Source organism: Megalopta genalis, chromosome 12 (assembly GCF_051020955.1).
Source record: "Megalopta genalis isolate 19385.01 chromosome 12, iyMegGena1_principal, whole genome shotgun sequence".
NCBI lineage: Eukaryota > Metazoa > Arthropoda > Insecta > Hymenoptera > Halictidae > Megalopta > Megalopta genalis.
This window is the reverse complement of record NC_135024.1, coordinates 3,461,650-3,480,217: the sequence shown is the minus strand read 5'-3', so window position 1 is coordinate 3,480,217 and position 18,568 is coordinate 3,461,650. Positions and strand designations below refer to the sequence as shown.

At 36.5% G+C, this 18,568-nt stretch overlaps 1 protein-coding gene across 1 annotated transcript in view; it reads right to left on the bottom strand.

Moving 5' to 3' along the window:
- The window catches only part of LOC117228809 (lachesin), a 196,246-nt gene that overhangs the window by 37,481 nt on the left and 140,197 nt on the right, over positions 1-18,568 (bottom strand). Inside the window, exon 4 of the mRNA XM_033484816.2 lies at positions 8,078-8,366. Within this exon, the coding sequence (XP_033340707.1) occupies positions 8,078-8,366 (289 nt within the window). The remainder of the gene's footprint in view (positions 1-8,077; positions 8,367-18,568) is intronic.

The following is an 18,568-nucleotide window of genomic DNA, read 5'->3' as shown; positions in this document are numbered from 1 at the left end:
ATGTTCGAGACTCACCCTGTATAATTATCTTTGAAATATATTGACAAACACGTAATATTTTGCAACGATTGGAAGTAAATATAAATTTCAATTAATATAAATAACACTGTGTTAGCGTATTTCTTCCTTAATTGAAAGAAATGAATGCCGAAAACTTTACACTTTCGTACAAGTTTTTACAAAAGTCTTCAAAAAATTCATTTGCCGCGAATCACGAGGTAACGCCGTAAGTTCTGGCGGAACGATGAATGGAAGAATTATACAATAGACACGTAATTGGTAAACGATTTTCGCGAAGGTATTTCACGAAGGTAAGCACGTCCTTGGCGAGGGACATTGTAACGAGAAGGTCTTTAATGTTTAGTCAGTATAATTAGAAGCAATTTAGGGCCCGGGAGATAGGGACTGGGCAAGAAATTGCTAATGTTCAGGTCGTCGGGAACATAATAATTAGCCTTACCAAGCACGCCCCTCGATATTAAGTCGCAGTTAGAAAAGAAATGGGAACTGCTGCCGAAGAAGGGAAAGATGTACACTTCGTTACTCGTTATAGCGGCGCGGACATTATGCCCGATAAAAAGAGTCGAATATAACACGAAGTTCGTATGGCTCGTCGAAAAATGCTCGGCAAATTATCGCCTGGACGCGAGGATTTGAATAAATCCTCCACCTCGATACTTATAGGGTAAACAAAACTTTCGTATAATCTCCACAAACTAATAAAAGCTGTAAAATTAAAACTGTCTTCCGGCTACGTTGGGAATGATAACAATGATTTTCAAAATTTATCGCAGCCAGTGTTAAAATGAATTATGTACAGCGGGCAAGTAAGTTAAACAAAATGGAAATTAATGCGTTCTCATTTTAGTTTCAACTTAACGTATTTATTAAAATTTTTATTTTTAAACTGTGGAATTTGCAAAGTAAACGAGGTGGTTGTTGTTCTCTTGAATGACCTGTTAATGAAATCTGTTAATGATATCTGTTAACGAAACTATGCTTTTATGTTTGTGAATAGCAAAGATTTTAGAATGTCGGCTATTCTTTTAAACGAACATAGATTTTGCAATGAAAACGTTTCGTTTTAGTTTGAAAAATCGTGACAGCATGCGCCGTCTACTATACGCACTCGCCAGTGTTTAATGTAATAGCCGCCGTTAACAGCGTTTAACTATAGTAAATTCTGTTTAGACGTTAATGTTCAACGAGTATCGTAACTGTTAGCATAAGCATAAAGGAATGCGCGTTAAATTAACTGCTTCGCCGGAAATAAATTCATCTGGCCGTCATTATTACGGTACATAGAACATTATAAAATTCATGAAGCTCGCAGGATCGAACTTCGCGGCAAATGCGACCGAATTACTATGCCGCGCGTTGCCGTTGTCGAGGTGTTAGATCGCGGTGATGTGTTAAAATAAATATCCTTGTCAGTGCCTTCGTCGCAAATCTTTTCGTTTTACATTAAACAGGAAAGAGAAATTGATATATTCATCGAAGCCGTTGAACTGGAAGCAAAATCGCTTCATTAATTTATTTTAAATATACGTTAGAAAAGATAATATATTTATTTAAATATGTATTAAACATTTCAACATTAGATGCGAATTAACTACAATTTTATTTTCAATATTGTTTTATTAAATCACTTAATATTTTGCCCAATGCATCTTCTCATTAAAAAATGATTATTGTTACACAGTTACTGCGAAACTATGATCTTTAATTGCAACAAACGCTTAATTGTTGTCCGAATGAAAGTGTGAAATCGTATTTCGCACTTAAAAATGTACTGTATACTTATGTAACAATATCTTCCTTGTGTATGTGTGTTATATGCCAGTGGAAGTAAAATCGGAGTACCGACATTTTATGTATATCATAAATTCCAAGTTTTATATCGCTTTTTCTCCCGTAACCAATACAGACAACTTTCCAATAGAAGCTGATGCTTGATTTCAAACTTTATTTCTCCACGTTCGGCGGAGAACATTAAGGAGAACATTAACCTGGTTGGACTAGTATTTGAAAATTGCTAGAATTTTTATAATAATTCGATTGTTTACGTACGACAAACAAGTTCCTTCCTTTGCTGAGGAACATTAAAATTTTTCAATAAATCAGAGAATGTCGTTTTACGTACAACTTCTAAATTTAGAAAAATTAAACGTGCGAACAAATGTTACAATGTGGAAGAAAATCGGAGTTTCAACAATTGTGTAGATACAGTAAATTTAATACATTTATAATATAATAATATTAATATAAATATATTATAATATTATAATATATTATTAACATAAATGTATTATATTAATATATAATATAATAATATTATAACATAATAAATGTACACAGTAAATTTAATTAAATGAATAATCGAATTCAAATACGAACATTTTGGCGAAACAACAACATATAGACCCAAGAGCTCTGCACGAGGTTACAATGCAGCTAACCGATGATTAACTTCAAAGTAACCTGTAATCAGCTGCAAAATAACCTCGGTTCCTCATTAAAAAGGATTAAAACACCGAATTGATGGAAGCATCCAACTGCGATTCCAATTTCTCGACGAAATCGATTCGTCAGCGAAATAAACGAAATATATACAATTTGTGCCGCGAGATAGCCGAACCAGAACTGCTAACATAGATAGACAAATAGATGGATGAATTTGTTGGCGAGTGCCCAATGACTCAGGTTTCGCTTTTTTCCATGGACTCGTCGCGTCGCGTCGCGTCGCATCGTGGCCGACGATGCACTCCGACCGGCACTCGTAAGGTAAGGGAAACATTTCTCTCGCCCGAGAAAATAAAGAAGCTGGAATTTCCCCGATGCCGTGGAACAATCCGTGGAATCCGTGACACCGTTCAAACGCGCGGAAGGAGACGTGTCCCGCTGATTATATTACCAAATTCCGCCGCATAATGATTGTTTGAGTTGAGATTGAGAGTGCGACTTGGTCCCCTCCTATTCTCGAATTGGCCGGACTTTGACGAACCTTCGCCAATACGACTCGGCGAGCAATATTTGTGTTTTCTCTTCTCCTTCATCTCTCCGTAGAAAATGTTACGTTACGCTGGTAAACGAAATTACAGTGACTGTCACTTCAAATCGTACGCCTTGGAATTCAGCCGATTTTTCACTTATAAAACGTGATAACTGTAGGAAATTACTGAAATCCATATAAATATATATAAATATATATAATAATAATATTAAAATAATTTTATAAAATAAAATATATATTTCATATTTCAGTCATTTATGTTATGTTATATATATAGACATGTAGTTCAATACTTCTTCATTTAATATATAGCAACAGTAGAACGAAGCTTTCAATAATTATTAGTAAATTAAATAAAATTTATCGTTTAACGTTGCTTAGAAACAATAACAGCATAGTTCAGTTATTGTTTTCTATGTTGTTTGCGCGTCGCTTGGTTCGTTTTCCAAAAAATAAGGAAAATGCGACAAATTACGTCAGCGGAACGTGAATCGATAATTTACCATTATAAAAATGGAAAAGATTATAATGAAGTCAGCGATATTATTAATCGGAATAAAAGTACAATCCAAAGCATTACAAAACGACAGTTGTCGACAACTATGAAAACGAGTCGCAAGGCTCGAATAATCGTATCTCCTCTCCCCAAATTGTCCATTTTTGTGGACAAGCTGAGGGACAATCGGAGAGAATTTACTGTATTTCTTTCTCACTCGAACGCTATGTAAAGATGCGCTGAACTCAAAGCCAACAATATTATTATCCACTCTGACTTTACACAGGGTGTCCTACCCAACTCTGCCACCCTTAATTATCCACATATTTGTAACGTTACGAAAAAATTGTTCGAGAGAAAGTTATGGCACTTTACGTGGCAAAGTAGGCTATAACTTATAGCAGGGGTGGCCAAAGCGTCGACCTCGTGAACTATTCCTAGTCGCTCGTCTAATATTTATTTGAAATTTAAACTTATCTTTGGCTTCAAATTACTTAATATTACTTAATACTAAATCACCGCCGCCTATAATTAAAAAAAAACAGGTCACCCGCAGTGATCGAAAGTTTCTCCATCCCCGACTTACAGCAACAATATAGCAAACAATGGCAGAAAGAAGAACAAACATCCGAGTTCGGAATTCCGACTTCGGAATTGTCCAACGTTGCAAACATTCGTTACAAGTTGATGCGGCAATCATGGTCGAGCGGATCTAATGAGCTAAATTACAATCGTGCGCCGTTTATCGTAGTTGTCTGAAATCCCCAGTTGAGAACCATTTGCACCTGCGGCTCTCTGAAAATTCCGCCGTTGCTTGTCGTCCGACCAAATATTTATGATTCTGATCGAAAATTTTCTGGCAGAGGTAGCATCACGGGCTGGAGGCGGCCCGCCCGAATGAAAAACATGGCCGCGGCGCATGTAAATAAGAGAACACTCGTAAAACATTGGACGTGTAATGAACGAGTGGTTGCAGATGAAAAGAGGAACCGGCGGCGGCGGCGCCGCGTGCTTGGCTTCCGGGTGGATCGCGGCCGGGAAATTCGGGCGATATCTTAAATTTGATCGTTTTATCGGTGCATGGGTAAGGTTGAGCGCGTACGAAATAAATCGGGGGCGGAATTAGCCAAATTAGATCGTAAACCGTTGTTTACGGTTGATCTTATCCGAATATTTCCAAGATCGCGGTAGTTATCGATCGGCCGGGGAAACGGCGCGCCGTCAAACCCCGAAGATTTGCGAGGATCCAATGGAAACGATATTGTACACTGAAATATATATATACTGTACAGAGCAGAAAAAACTTGGGCAAATTGGTCGGAAATAAGGTAATAAAATGCCGCAGTTTTTATGCTAGCCTAGCGCGGCCGTGCACAGTGTGCGTACAGGGTGCGCCCGGTAACGATGGTACAAATTCACATGAGCTGATGGCTCGTGTAAAAATAAAGTGAAATTGCGCACTGAAATGTAACTCTTCCGCGCGACCATATATTTCCGGCTGTTTCCGTCGGCGATAAACGCGGGTAATTGGGCCATGATTGTTCATGAACTTGTCATACGAGTCGAATGGCAACGGTAAAACAAAAGAGGTTCAAATCGGATTCGCGGAACGGATCGTTCTGCCGCCGAATTTGTTCGCGAACTTATTACGTAAGTCCAATATAGAGTAACAGCACGACGAAAGGTTCGATTGTGTGTACTCGTGAAGTAAATTACTCTTATACCTCCGTCGTTCGTGAACTCAACATAGGAAGTTCAATAGCAACGGCGGGATGAATGAAATGTTGAAGCGGAAACCGCGGATTCTATGCGTTCACGTCGTCGAAAATGATCGGGCGAAGTTTCGAATACGAAACGACGATTAAAAGAGTTTAACGCGAGACGAGAATTTCTGTTTAATTTTATTCGATTTACGTTAACGCATGGAAAAATGATTAAATCAGGATTGTTCGGCATCGAACAGTCGATCGAAAACTATTTCCATGGGAACTCGTAGGAACATTTGCATTTAATAATCATGGTATTATATTATATTATCTAAATGGTTAATTTTCAGTTTCAGTTAATTAGTTGTGGGCGCACGAATTACCTAGATTTACTCTAAATAATTTCTAATAGCTGATGCGATCGAAATGTATACAGTGGTATTATGTATATATTAATAGTTACTACGCCGCGCGGCATTGATTTGAAAATTAATATTCACGCGAGGATCTCGTGACAGATTATGTCGATTACAAACTCGGTTAATCAAAGTACACGTAAGATTTTTTTTGGAGAAGTTATTGCATCTGAAAATATTGAAAATTACTTTTGCATTTTTGTCTTTCAAGTATTTTTCAATGCTCCAGTAATAATTGATACAGCAAAATAAGATATGTTAAAAATAGTACTATTATTGAATATACAACTGTAATTAATCCAAACCCACAGTCATCTGAAATTGTTAATGTCGTAAACAATGTAAATATATTTATATATTTTATTTTCTTCGCAAATATTTTAGCCAGTTCCGATATTTTCTTTTAAAGCTGAAAATTGCATTGCGTATATTTTCTCGTATAATTTAAGAACAAAATGAGCAGCTGTGATTAAGCACAGTAGAAAAATGAAAGGAATTCGAATGTATCGTATTACTTTCGTTCGAATGGAAAAAGTATAGAAGAAAAAGATATAAAAATTTCTCCATACAATCATTTGTGTTCAGCATCAGTAATTGTAATAAAAAACTAAGAAATCAGTTGTTTTAACAAATTTGATGGTTCTATTGTTGAAGAAAGAAATCCCAAAAATAACTCACATTTTGCACGGTCTATTCGTCTCCGATTCACGGTCTAATCATTCGACGCGTTTTGATTGACGAGAGCTTCAAACATATTTTCATTTCGTTCGATGATTAAATGACTCGTTTAAACAGAGAAGTACGCGCAGTACAGCGAATTCTTGTTGACAATCGGCAACTACAAAAAGGAGCCGCGATGCTCGAATAATCGTCTCTCCTCTTTCCGAATTGTCCACTTTTGTGTACAAGCCGAGCGTCAATTAGAGAGAATTTGCTGTATTCGGTTTTGTAAGGGAAGCAGAACGACCGCAAACGACGAATGTTCCAACGAATATTTTAGGTAATACGTTTTAAGCAGCTTCGAGTGTACGAGGGCACAAAGGGTCAAAGGCGAGCGGAGTTCGAAAAATCGCGGGACTAACCGTATCAGGTAATCGGCTGAAACCGGGTTTCCATCGCTTCGAGCACTTCCAAAAATACACAAACGGAGGATTTTAATGATCAAGAATGGAAACTTGTTACCGAGATTCCTTTGTGCTCTGCTCGTGACGGTTCCATGTCGTCGCAATTCAAATTACGTTCATACTCGAGTGGAAAGATGAAGTGTCCGATTACCATATTAACCTGCCACTACTCTGTGGAGTAACATTCATTACAGGCCTCGCTAATTGCAGTTATATTTCATCGTGCCGCAATATATGTACAATTTGTACGATTTAAAATCTGTCCAATTCTATCGCGCGCATTAAGCGCCGCGAGAAATTGAGAAACGGTTCATACATCGTTATAATCTAAAACGCGGATACGCAAATCTTCTTTTTTTTCGGTTTTAAATTCGGGTCGTTAAATCGCTGCAATTTATGCAACGTATCCCGGCGTTCCGCGATTATTGTAATCTACAGAATTCGCGAAAACCCTTTTCGAACAAAATTCAAGTTATGAAATACCGATTTCGTCGTTGGGCAAGGTCGTTATACTTTTGGAACGACAAACATTTTCTCGGATTCTCGACTATTCCGTTTTCGCGTTTTTATATTGTACGAATTATGTAAATGCAAATACAAATTATGAATACAAATTACTCTCGATTAACTGGTAAATTTCTCCCTAATTAGTCAATTCATTAATTAGAGAGAATTTACTGTATTTCTGAAAACCGTAATGAATCATACACAAATTTAAGTTGCCAGAAATTGGATGGTCAAATATCGAGCCGAGCAACAAGATAATTAAGAGTGAAATACTAATGTTGTTCAAACAATAGTTATAGCAAGTAAGTTCTATACTAGAGGAATTTTTAGCCCTTTGCGCTCTCGAGACTATTTTAACCCTAAAATGTGAACACATTCTTTTCGACCTACAGTATTTACATTTGGCACGATTGTTTTATGACATTGAACGCAGAAGACTTCTGTTATTTGACAATTTATCGAATACAGACAAAGCCAATAATGTGAACATTCTTCCGAAAATAGTCCAGCAATTTTTCGCATCGCCTCAGGAGTCGCCACCTCGGGTGCAAAGGGTTAAGTTAAGATACACAAGATCGTCGCGTGTCGTATTTCGTTCGAATAAACGTCTTTCAAATGGTGAAATCATGAAGTTTTTGCTATTCATTTAAAAATCTAATATCTCGTGTGCACCAACCTAGTACATAAATGTTATCGTCACGAATCGATAACCTCTGCCGCATTTCGAGACGTCCATTGCGGGCGAATTTCCTAGGGTACGGGGCCGGTAATGTTTTCGCGGTGCTGGCTACATTAAAAAGCAAATGCACTCTTACCGAGAATGTCCAAACATCCAAGCTGGGATATCATCGGGCTGGTGTTGATCTGGCACATGTAACAATCTCTATCCGACTCCTTCAGCTGACGAATATGAAGCCGCCACGTGCCGTTGACGACTTCCTCCGTGGCTTGGCTACTTCCTGTCACCCCAAAGGCGTTCCCGGATACTGCGCCGGACCCGGAACTTCCGCCGGTCTCGTACGAGACCGCGATACGTGCATTATCCGTTACCGTCCTCGTGTTGAGCGAGAGAATCGTCTGGTCCGAGGCACGTAGCCAGCCAACCTGGAAAATCCATTGTCATTTCCCTGGCCTTGCTTTGCCAACGACCAACTCGTTACCGCAACAGATATTTCCATGTAGTTGCCCTCGGATAACCTTAATGATTCTCGAGTGTATCCCCGGTGACGCTTTAATTGCGAACGCTTCGCCTTCGATCAATGCTCGATAAGACCGCTGTCATTCCGATCCCCCGGGATCTCGAACCGTCTGACAGGTACATGGAAATACCTTTTTAAACGTGCTGCCACTGGCTGTCGCATTTAGGCCACGCTCAATTCGATCTCCTCGTTGCAGTAGGCCAACCGAGCCGGTTACCGTTGGTTGACCAATCGCAAGTGTCTTCGGTTTGTTCACCGGCATAATTCGCGTTATATTTACCGCATAAGGCGTATTGAATATTTCTATTCGAAGTGAAGAAAATCGAAGAACAAATTGCTGCGCTTTCGGCTCGTTCTCGGGCACAATTAACTTTGTATTTATCGAATCAGATATGAGCCGCTTATTTGGAAAGTGGCCTAACTCCATTTATCTTCAAATCGAGATATTTAAAGTTTTGCGTTTCAATGAATTTAAAAATATACGTATAGGATACTAATGAGTCATACTGCTTAAGCGTATCTAAGGATGTTAAATTTAAAGTTCCTGTTAAAATAGTGGCAATTATTAAGTAAATAACGTGCGTTTTCTTATCAAGAATGGAGTTGGGCCACTTTCAAAATTAACAGCCAGATTCATTATAAAATTTGAAGGTGCCCAAGTCCATTCAACATAATTTAAGATGTTTCAAATTGAAAAAAACAATACTGAATTTGTTTTACATATCTTGAAAACACTTCGGAAACATAATTTATGCGATTTAAAACATTTTTTAATTACAGAACATAGAAAATTACAAACATAAATTTATTACAAAACAATTTACTATTCTAGTCTACATTTTGTGCGTGTGAAAGTGATTTGAAGAAATCATGATGTTCTGGTGGTATGTATCGTAATAGGTCAATTATGTCCTTAAATTTTGCTGTTGTAATTTGTCTAATAGTTTTATACAATGGTGTCAATACAAGACACCATTCAGGACTTTAAAATTTTCATCCTCATTCATTGATGTCTTATATAAAATTTTATATGGTTCATTTCTGACAAAACGCATCCAACATATTCTTAACCAGTTTACTGATTCTCCATCAGAATTCTTTGCCCTTTTAAAAATTGCGTCTTCTAATAATTTTGTTGATACAAAATCTTCCTGTCTCATTTCATTTACAATGAAATTATTACCCTTCCGACACTTTTTAATAATCTTTCGCACTTTTTGGATGTATGATGCATCAATTTTTTCTCCATTGTTATTCGGATCTTCATCCTCTGAAGACGAATATTGTTCTATAATTCTGTTTCTTTTTCGATTTTTTTTTAAATTATTAGTTACTATTTCTTCTTCACTATCTGAACTAATTAATGGTCTTGTTCTGTTTTTCCTCATGGGTGAAATAATTTCTAAAATTTAATATTAAATTTTAAGTTTTATATTAATTAAACGTACAGGTTATTCAACTAACGCAATTGTCCCAAAAATTAGGTTAACTTGTAAATACTAATTAGTTGAAATTACCTTCATCACTGCTTTTCGACATTATCAATAGTAAATATCTTGATGTAAGTATAAATGGAGTTGGGCCACTTTCAAACTACACGGCTCAGTTATTTAATTAATTCTGAAAACTTATGTGTGAAAAATGTATCGTATTTGCTCTGAATATAAGCAACCTGAAGTGCTTCACTGGTACATAACATGAAGCTGTACATTTAACCATGCTAACCGGCAAAAAATTGGAAAACGGAGTTAGGCCACTTTCAAAATAAACGGCTCATATATTGAATCTTTTTAGTTTTTATTTTGTTTATTTCTGAATGATTTTGTTCCTTTATTTTGCTTATTCGTGAATTTTTATATTACATTATTCTGTCATTCTTGAATTATTTTATTCTTTGATCCTGTTTATTTTTGCATAAAAAAGATTGAATATGTCTTATTCGATGAAGTTAATTACCCTCGAAAATAAATCTAAACATTATCTGTTACAATATTTTACGATATTGTAAAGACATTGTCTTCAATGTACCACAATTATTAAAAGAGAAAACACATTTTCATCTAATTTATGCTGCTCGCGATGAATTCAAACAAATTTTATTCTGCGCGAAGTATCCGCATTTCAATAATTCATACGAAGGAGAAAACGTAAGTTCTTTTCACGAGTACCTTTATAGTTAATAAATTTGGGCATTCAAATTCGCTCGAGCCTTTCAATTATACTAGAAACATGAAAAAAATGTTGAAAATGTCGAGTGGTCCTAATTCGATGGCCAGTGGGCTGTACGCAGCAATTTAATCCTTTGCGGACGAACGCAGCGAAATGAGTGGCATCATACTTCTTCGTACTGGGTCAAATGCCGTCATTATAATGGAAAAGAACATTGTTACCTTCAAATGAAGTCGTGAAAAGTACTAATTAAAGAAATACTCTTGTTTAAAAGGTCGAAACCAGGGTTCGAAATAAACGGGTAACTTCTGTTGCGAAAAAATTCTGTTCGAACATGTATGTTTCGCGCAACGAAATATCTGTTCCAGTAGAAATTTGATGAAAAGGATTCGGTATCCTTTTCAATAAATGTTCTCCTGGAACGGATATTTTAGAATATGAACATTAAAAGTTCCATGAGATATTATAAATAAACCACTGAATTATTATACGCTGGGCTTGATTAATGATATTGTAATTTTTGTTTTATAACCGGAATAACTGTTCAATATCGTTGTGATATTATTCGTTAATTGATATTTGGTACTTGTGTAACAACGTTCGAGAACATTTTTCATATATTATTAATTAAGGAAACATTTGGCCTTGTTGCAGAAAAATCTTCATTTTTTAATTTCATTGACTACAGTCAAAACAAAACTTTTAATCTCAAGAACACTTTCATATCTTTTCTTATTGGAACTTATACAATCAGAATTTTTTATCAAACAATTTACAATCAATTCTCCCTAATTTTCTTTTAGCTTGTAAACAAAAATGAACAATTTGGGAATTCGAGCTTTGCACCTCGTTTCTATAATTGTTGACAATCGGCGACTGTAAAAATGAGCCGCGAGGCTCGAATAATCGTATCTCCTCTCTCCAAATTGTCCATTCTTTTCCTTCGAGCTGGAGGAAAATTAGGGAGAATTTACTGTACAATGCACAGGATGCCAGAATATAAATGATCGAAAACCGTAAATGCAAGTACTCGAAACGGTATTCTTGCAATTATTTACGACAATATCACAATCCAATTTAGCGTTGTAGTTCCATCGTAACCGAATGAAAACAATTATTATTTCGTGTGAAATACACACAATTTCAAAATCACGGTGACACTGAAATAATAAGAACAACGTTTCCAGGCATCGTATCGAATGTTGATAACAATGGGCAGCGAGCTCGGATCTCGCATTACATAATATTCCAAATACGATACGTGTTTCGGAGAGCCATCTTTTATTGTCAAACCATTGTTCTTCTTTTTCCATTTAACTGTCAATATCATTTTGACGGTGGCATTGTTCGATCGAACACGCGACGAAGATTTCGAACGCATTTGATCAAGCACGTGCGTTGTTCGTTTCTTTTAACCTGAAATAAACTTCGATCGATTTTGTTATCGATGCTTAACCACTAGAGAAAAGTACAGCAAGAAATTCCGGTCGACGAGGAACTTCCGATCGCCGTGGTTATTAGCATAAATGATTAATTAAAAGGCGAGCCTGAATTAAACCATTAAAATAACGATGATTTCCGGCGACGTTTTTATAACGCGAGACATTGACGAAACTTTTCGTCACATAAATGTAGCTAACAGAAATTTATGGACATTGAGCTGTCAAATAATATGTATGATACGTGGCGAAAAGTTTCGTCGATGTTTTACGTCATAAAAAAGTTATCGAAAACGATTCTGCCCCCTTAAAGCGTTGAATCTACTATAGCAGAACGGACGTATCGATTGAAATAGTTGTTTGAACGAATAATTGGAATAATTCTCTCTAATTGTCGCTCAGATTCTATCAAAAAATGGACAATTTTGGAAGAGGAGATACGATTATTCGAGCCTTGCGGCTCGTTTTTATAGTTGTTTACAATCGATAATTATAAAAACGAGCCGCAAGGCCCGAATAATCGTGTCTCTTCTTTCCAAAATGTTCATTTTTGTGCACAATTTAAGCGTCAATTACGGAGAATTTACTATAGTGTACATTTTTGCAAGAAATCCGGTCGCGCAAAAGCAGATTCCAGAAGATTCCATTCGTCGTTTCAATAATCCACGAGAACATAGTACAGTTTTGTTAATTTTTTATCGACTACCCGGAGTACCGAAACTTCGCCCGCACTTTCCGGATGTTAGATTGCGATGTTTGCGATCGAACACACGGACAGGGATTGCTGGTGCTTGGATCCACCGGTTCCCATAAAAACGGGACCCTACCGATCAAAGTTCTGATTCTTCCGGCCGCTGGAATTTTTCTCTTGGGCATGCCTTAGCTGCTGTGCACTTTCGTTATCCGTCGTACTCGTCGGTTTTAGCTCTCTGTAACCGTATCCTGTTCTCCAAATTGCGAACGAGAATCAAAGGACGGCAGATCGATAGCGTTTTCAATGCTTTCACAGTTCTGATCGTACTGCTTCGAATGAGAAATCTGTTCTTATCCAGAGGTATTAAACATTGATTACTTTTACATTGCATAAATTTCCTTTATTTATCCTGTTCAATCGATTTTGCACGGAGGTCCGCGAATCGTTTTACGATTGCTTTTTTTTACAAAAATATCACTTTATATCGATCCTGACAGATCTTATTTCCCAGTTCCCGTTTCATTAAGTAAATTGATTGCTTTCCAATCAGCGCACAGTGATCCGTCAACTCGCCTTCTGTGGCCAAAATTATTTCAAGCTCGAATATAAATAGAATAAAAATAAATGATATGATGATATTTAAGCAATATCCAGGTGACTATTTTCTATAAAAGGTATTTCTGTCGGAGATCGTTTATATTGATTGTAAAGTAGAATACCGATCAACTTTTATTCGAAATATATTTTTACCGGAACACCGTAAACGTCCGGAAAATCGTGCTAACAGTGCTAAGTGATCCGGTAAGTGACTATTCGTGGTTAAAATTCGGAACGTCCTCGTTCCGAATAAAATTTATTTTTATATGACAGAATTCAATTGAATACGTGTCCGGTTACATGTGCGGTGCAAACAGAACGATCTCTTAGCCATTTGAAGTGGCTATTAAGGTGATATGTACTACGCGTCCGGCCTCAGAACGCAACGTTACACGCCGAGCGTCCGTTTATTTTTTTTTTATATTAAATTTTGCAGAAACTAGCACTCGAAGTTTATACATTTTGTTAACAATTGCGTGACCGTTCGCATTGAAAAGAGTCTAAAGTCGATCACTCCTAGTCACTTTTTTTTTAAACTTTCTTCAAAGTTTAAATTGTTAACAGTTTGCACTATTTGTGGATGCGTTAAAAAATACTTCACTAATCACGTTCAATCTTTCTTTGAATTTTATGATTTTTACGATGGAACAAATTCATCAAGCGCAAAACAATAAAAACATTTAAACAATTTAATAGTATTTTTATTAGTATTATTCAATAGTATTTTAAATACTATTTGTTTCCAATAGTATTAGTAATACTCTTAAATTGTTCAAATCTTTTTACTCTTCATCGATCTACTTTCGTAAAAGAGAAATAAAATAAAAAAGCAAAAACATTTAAGTAATTTAAAATTACTATTAAACTATTTTCAACTGATTAAAACTATCAAGAAATTGAAACAAACGTAGCTCCTGTAACTTGTATAATAATTATCGCGGACAAATTTTATTTTCCAAAAAAAATCCGCAGTTCGCTAATCTCAAGATCGTCTAGAACGAATATTATTTCAAAACGCAAACAAAGCTTCCATTGCGCAGCGTATCGAATGCGAAAGAAAAATGATCTACCAATTAGAGAAGAAGAAATGGTCGCGAACATGTAATCGTCTATCGAGCTAACATCTAAACTCAGCGACCAGTTTTCCCGGCCGTTTTCGAATCGGAATACGCAACTTTCCTGAATGCTAGATTAATGTTGCGCTAATTTGTAGTATTCCGTTGCACCGGGGCCGTTAATGCAGCTACTGGAACAGGGACATCAAGATTGCAACGATATACGAGAACGATATTTTCAGTGAAGTCAACTTATCTCGCCGTTAATGTAATTTATCATAGTGCTTCCAAGGATCTCGGTTACAGTCGTATGGCGGAAGGCAGTGAAATTAGTTACAGTGTAAACTAAACTAGACCGTGTAGACGGAATGACGTTGAAACTCATACCATCAGCCGATGAAGACGCTAGCCGGCGCGCTGTGCATCGCCCGCAGAAAATGCACCCCCGAGGTTTAGCATTATAGAAATTTCAAGCAGGACAATGCACCAATCAAATCATCGGGGCGCCGGCCGAACGGGATACAATTCTATCTTGATTAATCATCGGCCGACCTTATAATTTCGATTTGCATTTCCGTGGCGGAAAATTATGTCATGCTTTCGCGCGTAGAGAAATATCGCCGCCCTATTATTTCGGTGACGGTTTCCTCTGTGCCACGGTGTTTTATTCGATGTAACCTACTGTTCTTTAAATAACAGCGTGCAGAAAATTCATTTCATTTGCTGAATGCGCGATACGAGCTTGCGGTCGTCACGTGTACAGCCGAGTGCAAAACCCCGGAACCAGGACTTCGCATGTTTCGTCGGTAGACTTTTACGCGGTCATGCACACTTGCGATAGCAATTGGTTCGACGAATTCGGTACTGTACAGATTAAAAGTATTTCGAGATTATTTATAATCGTTGAAATTATTAAACGAAGAACGAAATTGTTTTATTATTGTTCGTTGCAATTTACGAAGACAGCTTTTATTTTGGAAGAAAAATCGGAGGATCGCAGATCGTAAATACAATTAAAAGTGCTGTTTTATTGAAGGTCTGTGTAATTTTTCGATTTTTATTGTGCATTTTGCAATGTATCGGCTGAAAATTGAAATGAATCGTAAAATTTAGTGTGCAATTTGTAGATTCATCGAACGTTAATAAATCATCTCGCACGGTCGCTATCGCTCTTTAAATAACCGATTCCGTCGTATCTATGATAACTATTCATAGATAATATAATTAAATTACCGTTGGAATATTCTAAATTTTTCAATGGGATCGCGCACTCACCGAAAAATTTATTTTAACCGAAATTTAATTGTAATTTATTAATTTAAAATTTATTTTGGCCGAACACCTCGAATTAATATCGACCTGATATCTTTTTATACACTGTTAATTATTCAATTAATGCACTCACCACCGTATCAGTTACCGGCGACCGACAGCGAACTAACCTCTCGCGATCTGTCGTCTACCGACGACGCGTTTCTATTATTTAATTATTCTTCCATAATTATACCTATCCTCATTAATGACAGACAAGCGTCACGAAGAGTAACACAAGTAATGATTTGTCGACGTTGAAATCTAAAAGACGTGAAATCTAAAGCACGCTGGCAAACACGTTGATTGTAAATCGATTACAAGATCTTTAATAAAAGTAATTTAAACTTAACACGAGGGAATTTCGATATTATTTTAATAAGCTTTTCTAGATCAGACATAAAAAATTAAACTTTTTGTTGAACATATTACTCTGAAGAATTATTTTATACGAATAACAAAAACTCAAATCAGATTCAACAAACGACAAAACCAGTTGCAAAATTGGCGATTCGTTCTCCATTTTTGATTTTGCGCTCGAATCTCTGCTCGCGCATTTTTTTTAGGAGCAGCCCCATGCATCAGCGACGCCCTTCAAAATCATATTCTATTCGTCACTGGGTCCGGAGTATTTAACTATTCCGGCGTGACAAAAACTGTCGATTAATTAATATCGCAAAAACGTTGGCCGGGTATATTCGCGTCGCGTGTCTTTGATCGCCAGTGATTTCGAGAGATTTGCTTTCAGAAAAATGGTCGCAGCTCCGACCGCGGTCAAACTTATAATGATTACTCTTCTTCATCGTGGCCCCCGCGATTTATCATTAAAACGAACTGCGACGAGGCCGCCCGCGGTGCGTCTGTAAAATTCGAACGGATGGATTTCGTCGTTTCTCGAAATTGCGCGCCCGTTAAAATAACTTCCCGCCGATTTAAAGACGATAAGAGGATTTCGAAGTCGCCGGATATTTTACGAACCAGAGGAATTATCCTCGGTATTCTGTTCGTTTGGTATTGTATCAAGAAAATGGCTCGAAGAATTTTTCATGTCCTGCCGCGCGCAAGTTTAAGCTATCTGGAATCCCGTAATTCTTGATTGCGAAGTTACTCGGGGTGCGCCAATCAAGAAATAATAAATGATTCCTATCCCGACACAAATTTTCTGTAAACTTCATTATTAATCGGATATTGATCCGGTTTATTTTCGTCTTAGCTCCACAAATTACGGTTCATTAGAAATCAATGAGACAATTGATTGAGTCAAGATTCTTCTGCAAACACATTTGTATCGATTTTTTTAAATTAGATTTTTCTTTCGTTAACGATTTCAGTTCCAGACAACAATTTCTACGATAAAATGAATATGATCGAATAAAGTTTTGTCTAATATTATATATAATTTACTATATTAATGTATTTTTTGTATACAATTATTATATATTTATTATTATTATATTTACTTTTTTTACATAATTAATTTACTAATTTGGTAACTAATTGTTGTACACGGAAATGAATCAAATGGAAATTGTTCGGCACTTCTTTCATTCAGATATGAATTTATTATTCGCCGTATTTGATAATGCTACGATTAAAAATCGTGATATAATAGGTCAAGATCACCTTCACATCGTCACGGTAAAGCAAAGTACGTAAAAAGTTAATTAGCGTCTTTCAGACATCTTCCTCATTCGTAAAAGAAATAGTTCTCAAATTTCAAGTAGCATACAAAAAAAAAAATTAAAAATTCGCATAACAATCGTGTCAAATCTATTCCCTTATAGTGTGTAGATGATAGAGTAAATGGAAACGAAAATGAAAAGTTCCACAAAAAGACTGCGGACATTTATACGAGACAGGTCAGAGAAATCAAATCCGAGCTCCGTTGAAATATTTATTTCGTTTGACGTCGATCGGAGTAGCGTTCGCTACAAAAGCGTGCCACCGGCTACAAACAAGACCCTCGAATTTCCATTTAAGTAGTATTGCCTGTCCGAAATAAGATCAAGTAATTCAACTGATAAAAGCTAGAACGGAACGAGGTGGCAGATAGTTTAAAGGTGAAAAGAGTGCGAGAAAGGAACCTCCGACGGAACCTTCCGTTCCCTTTGGTTACGATGAAGATGGAGCTTAGAGATTGCAAGTAAACCGGGGAAGAAGAACGTGCCCCGGCTAGAGGAAGAGCTATGTCGACGGGCGAAAGCTTTTCTTTGGATTTGGGCAATCGGCAAAAGCATTGAAAAGAGTTGTTAAGTTTACTCGTAGCGGCTGCGAGAAATGTAGCTACACCTCTGATAAATCTGGGACTCATTTGCACTTTGCGCGTCATTCCAGCATCGGCGGCGACCCGAACAATCTGATAAAAACCAACCTGAAACTGAACCCCTTGCGGTAAAATGACGATTCAGACACGCCATCAAGATTTCATATATGAACTATTAAATGTGAATGGCGGTGATTTCTTCTAAATCGTTTCGGAGAAAAATTAATTAATTCGGAGAAAAATTAGTTTTTAGTATTATTAATAACAGTATTAATAATGAGTAATTTAGAATTATTAATATTACTAATAAATACATTAGTATATTTTTATTAACACTAGATTTACGGAACTCGTCAATTATGAGTTATTTATTCAATTTATAAATGTCACAATAACATTTGTTAAAAATCAGGATAAATGTCTTATCGTTACTTTTATAAGCTAATATAAAACAGCTAGTTTTTGTGCTCCGTAAATCTAGCGTTAACGAAGGTATCGCATAATATAAAAAACGTTAACAAATAATAATAATTCAATTCAATTTATTGTTATAGGCCACATGGGTTCATGAATGCGCAT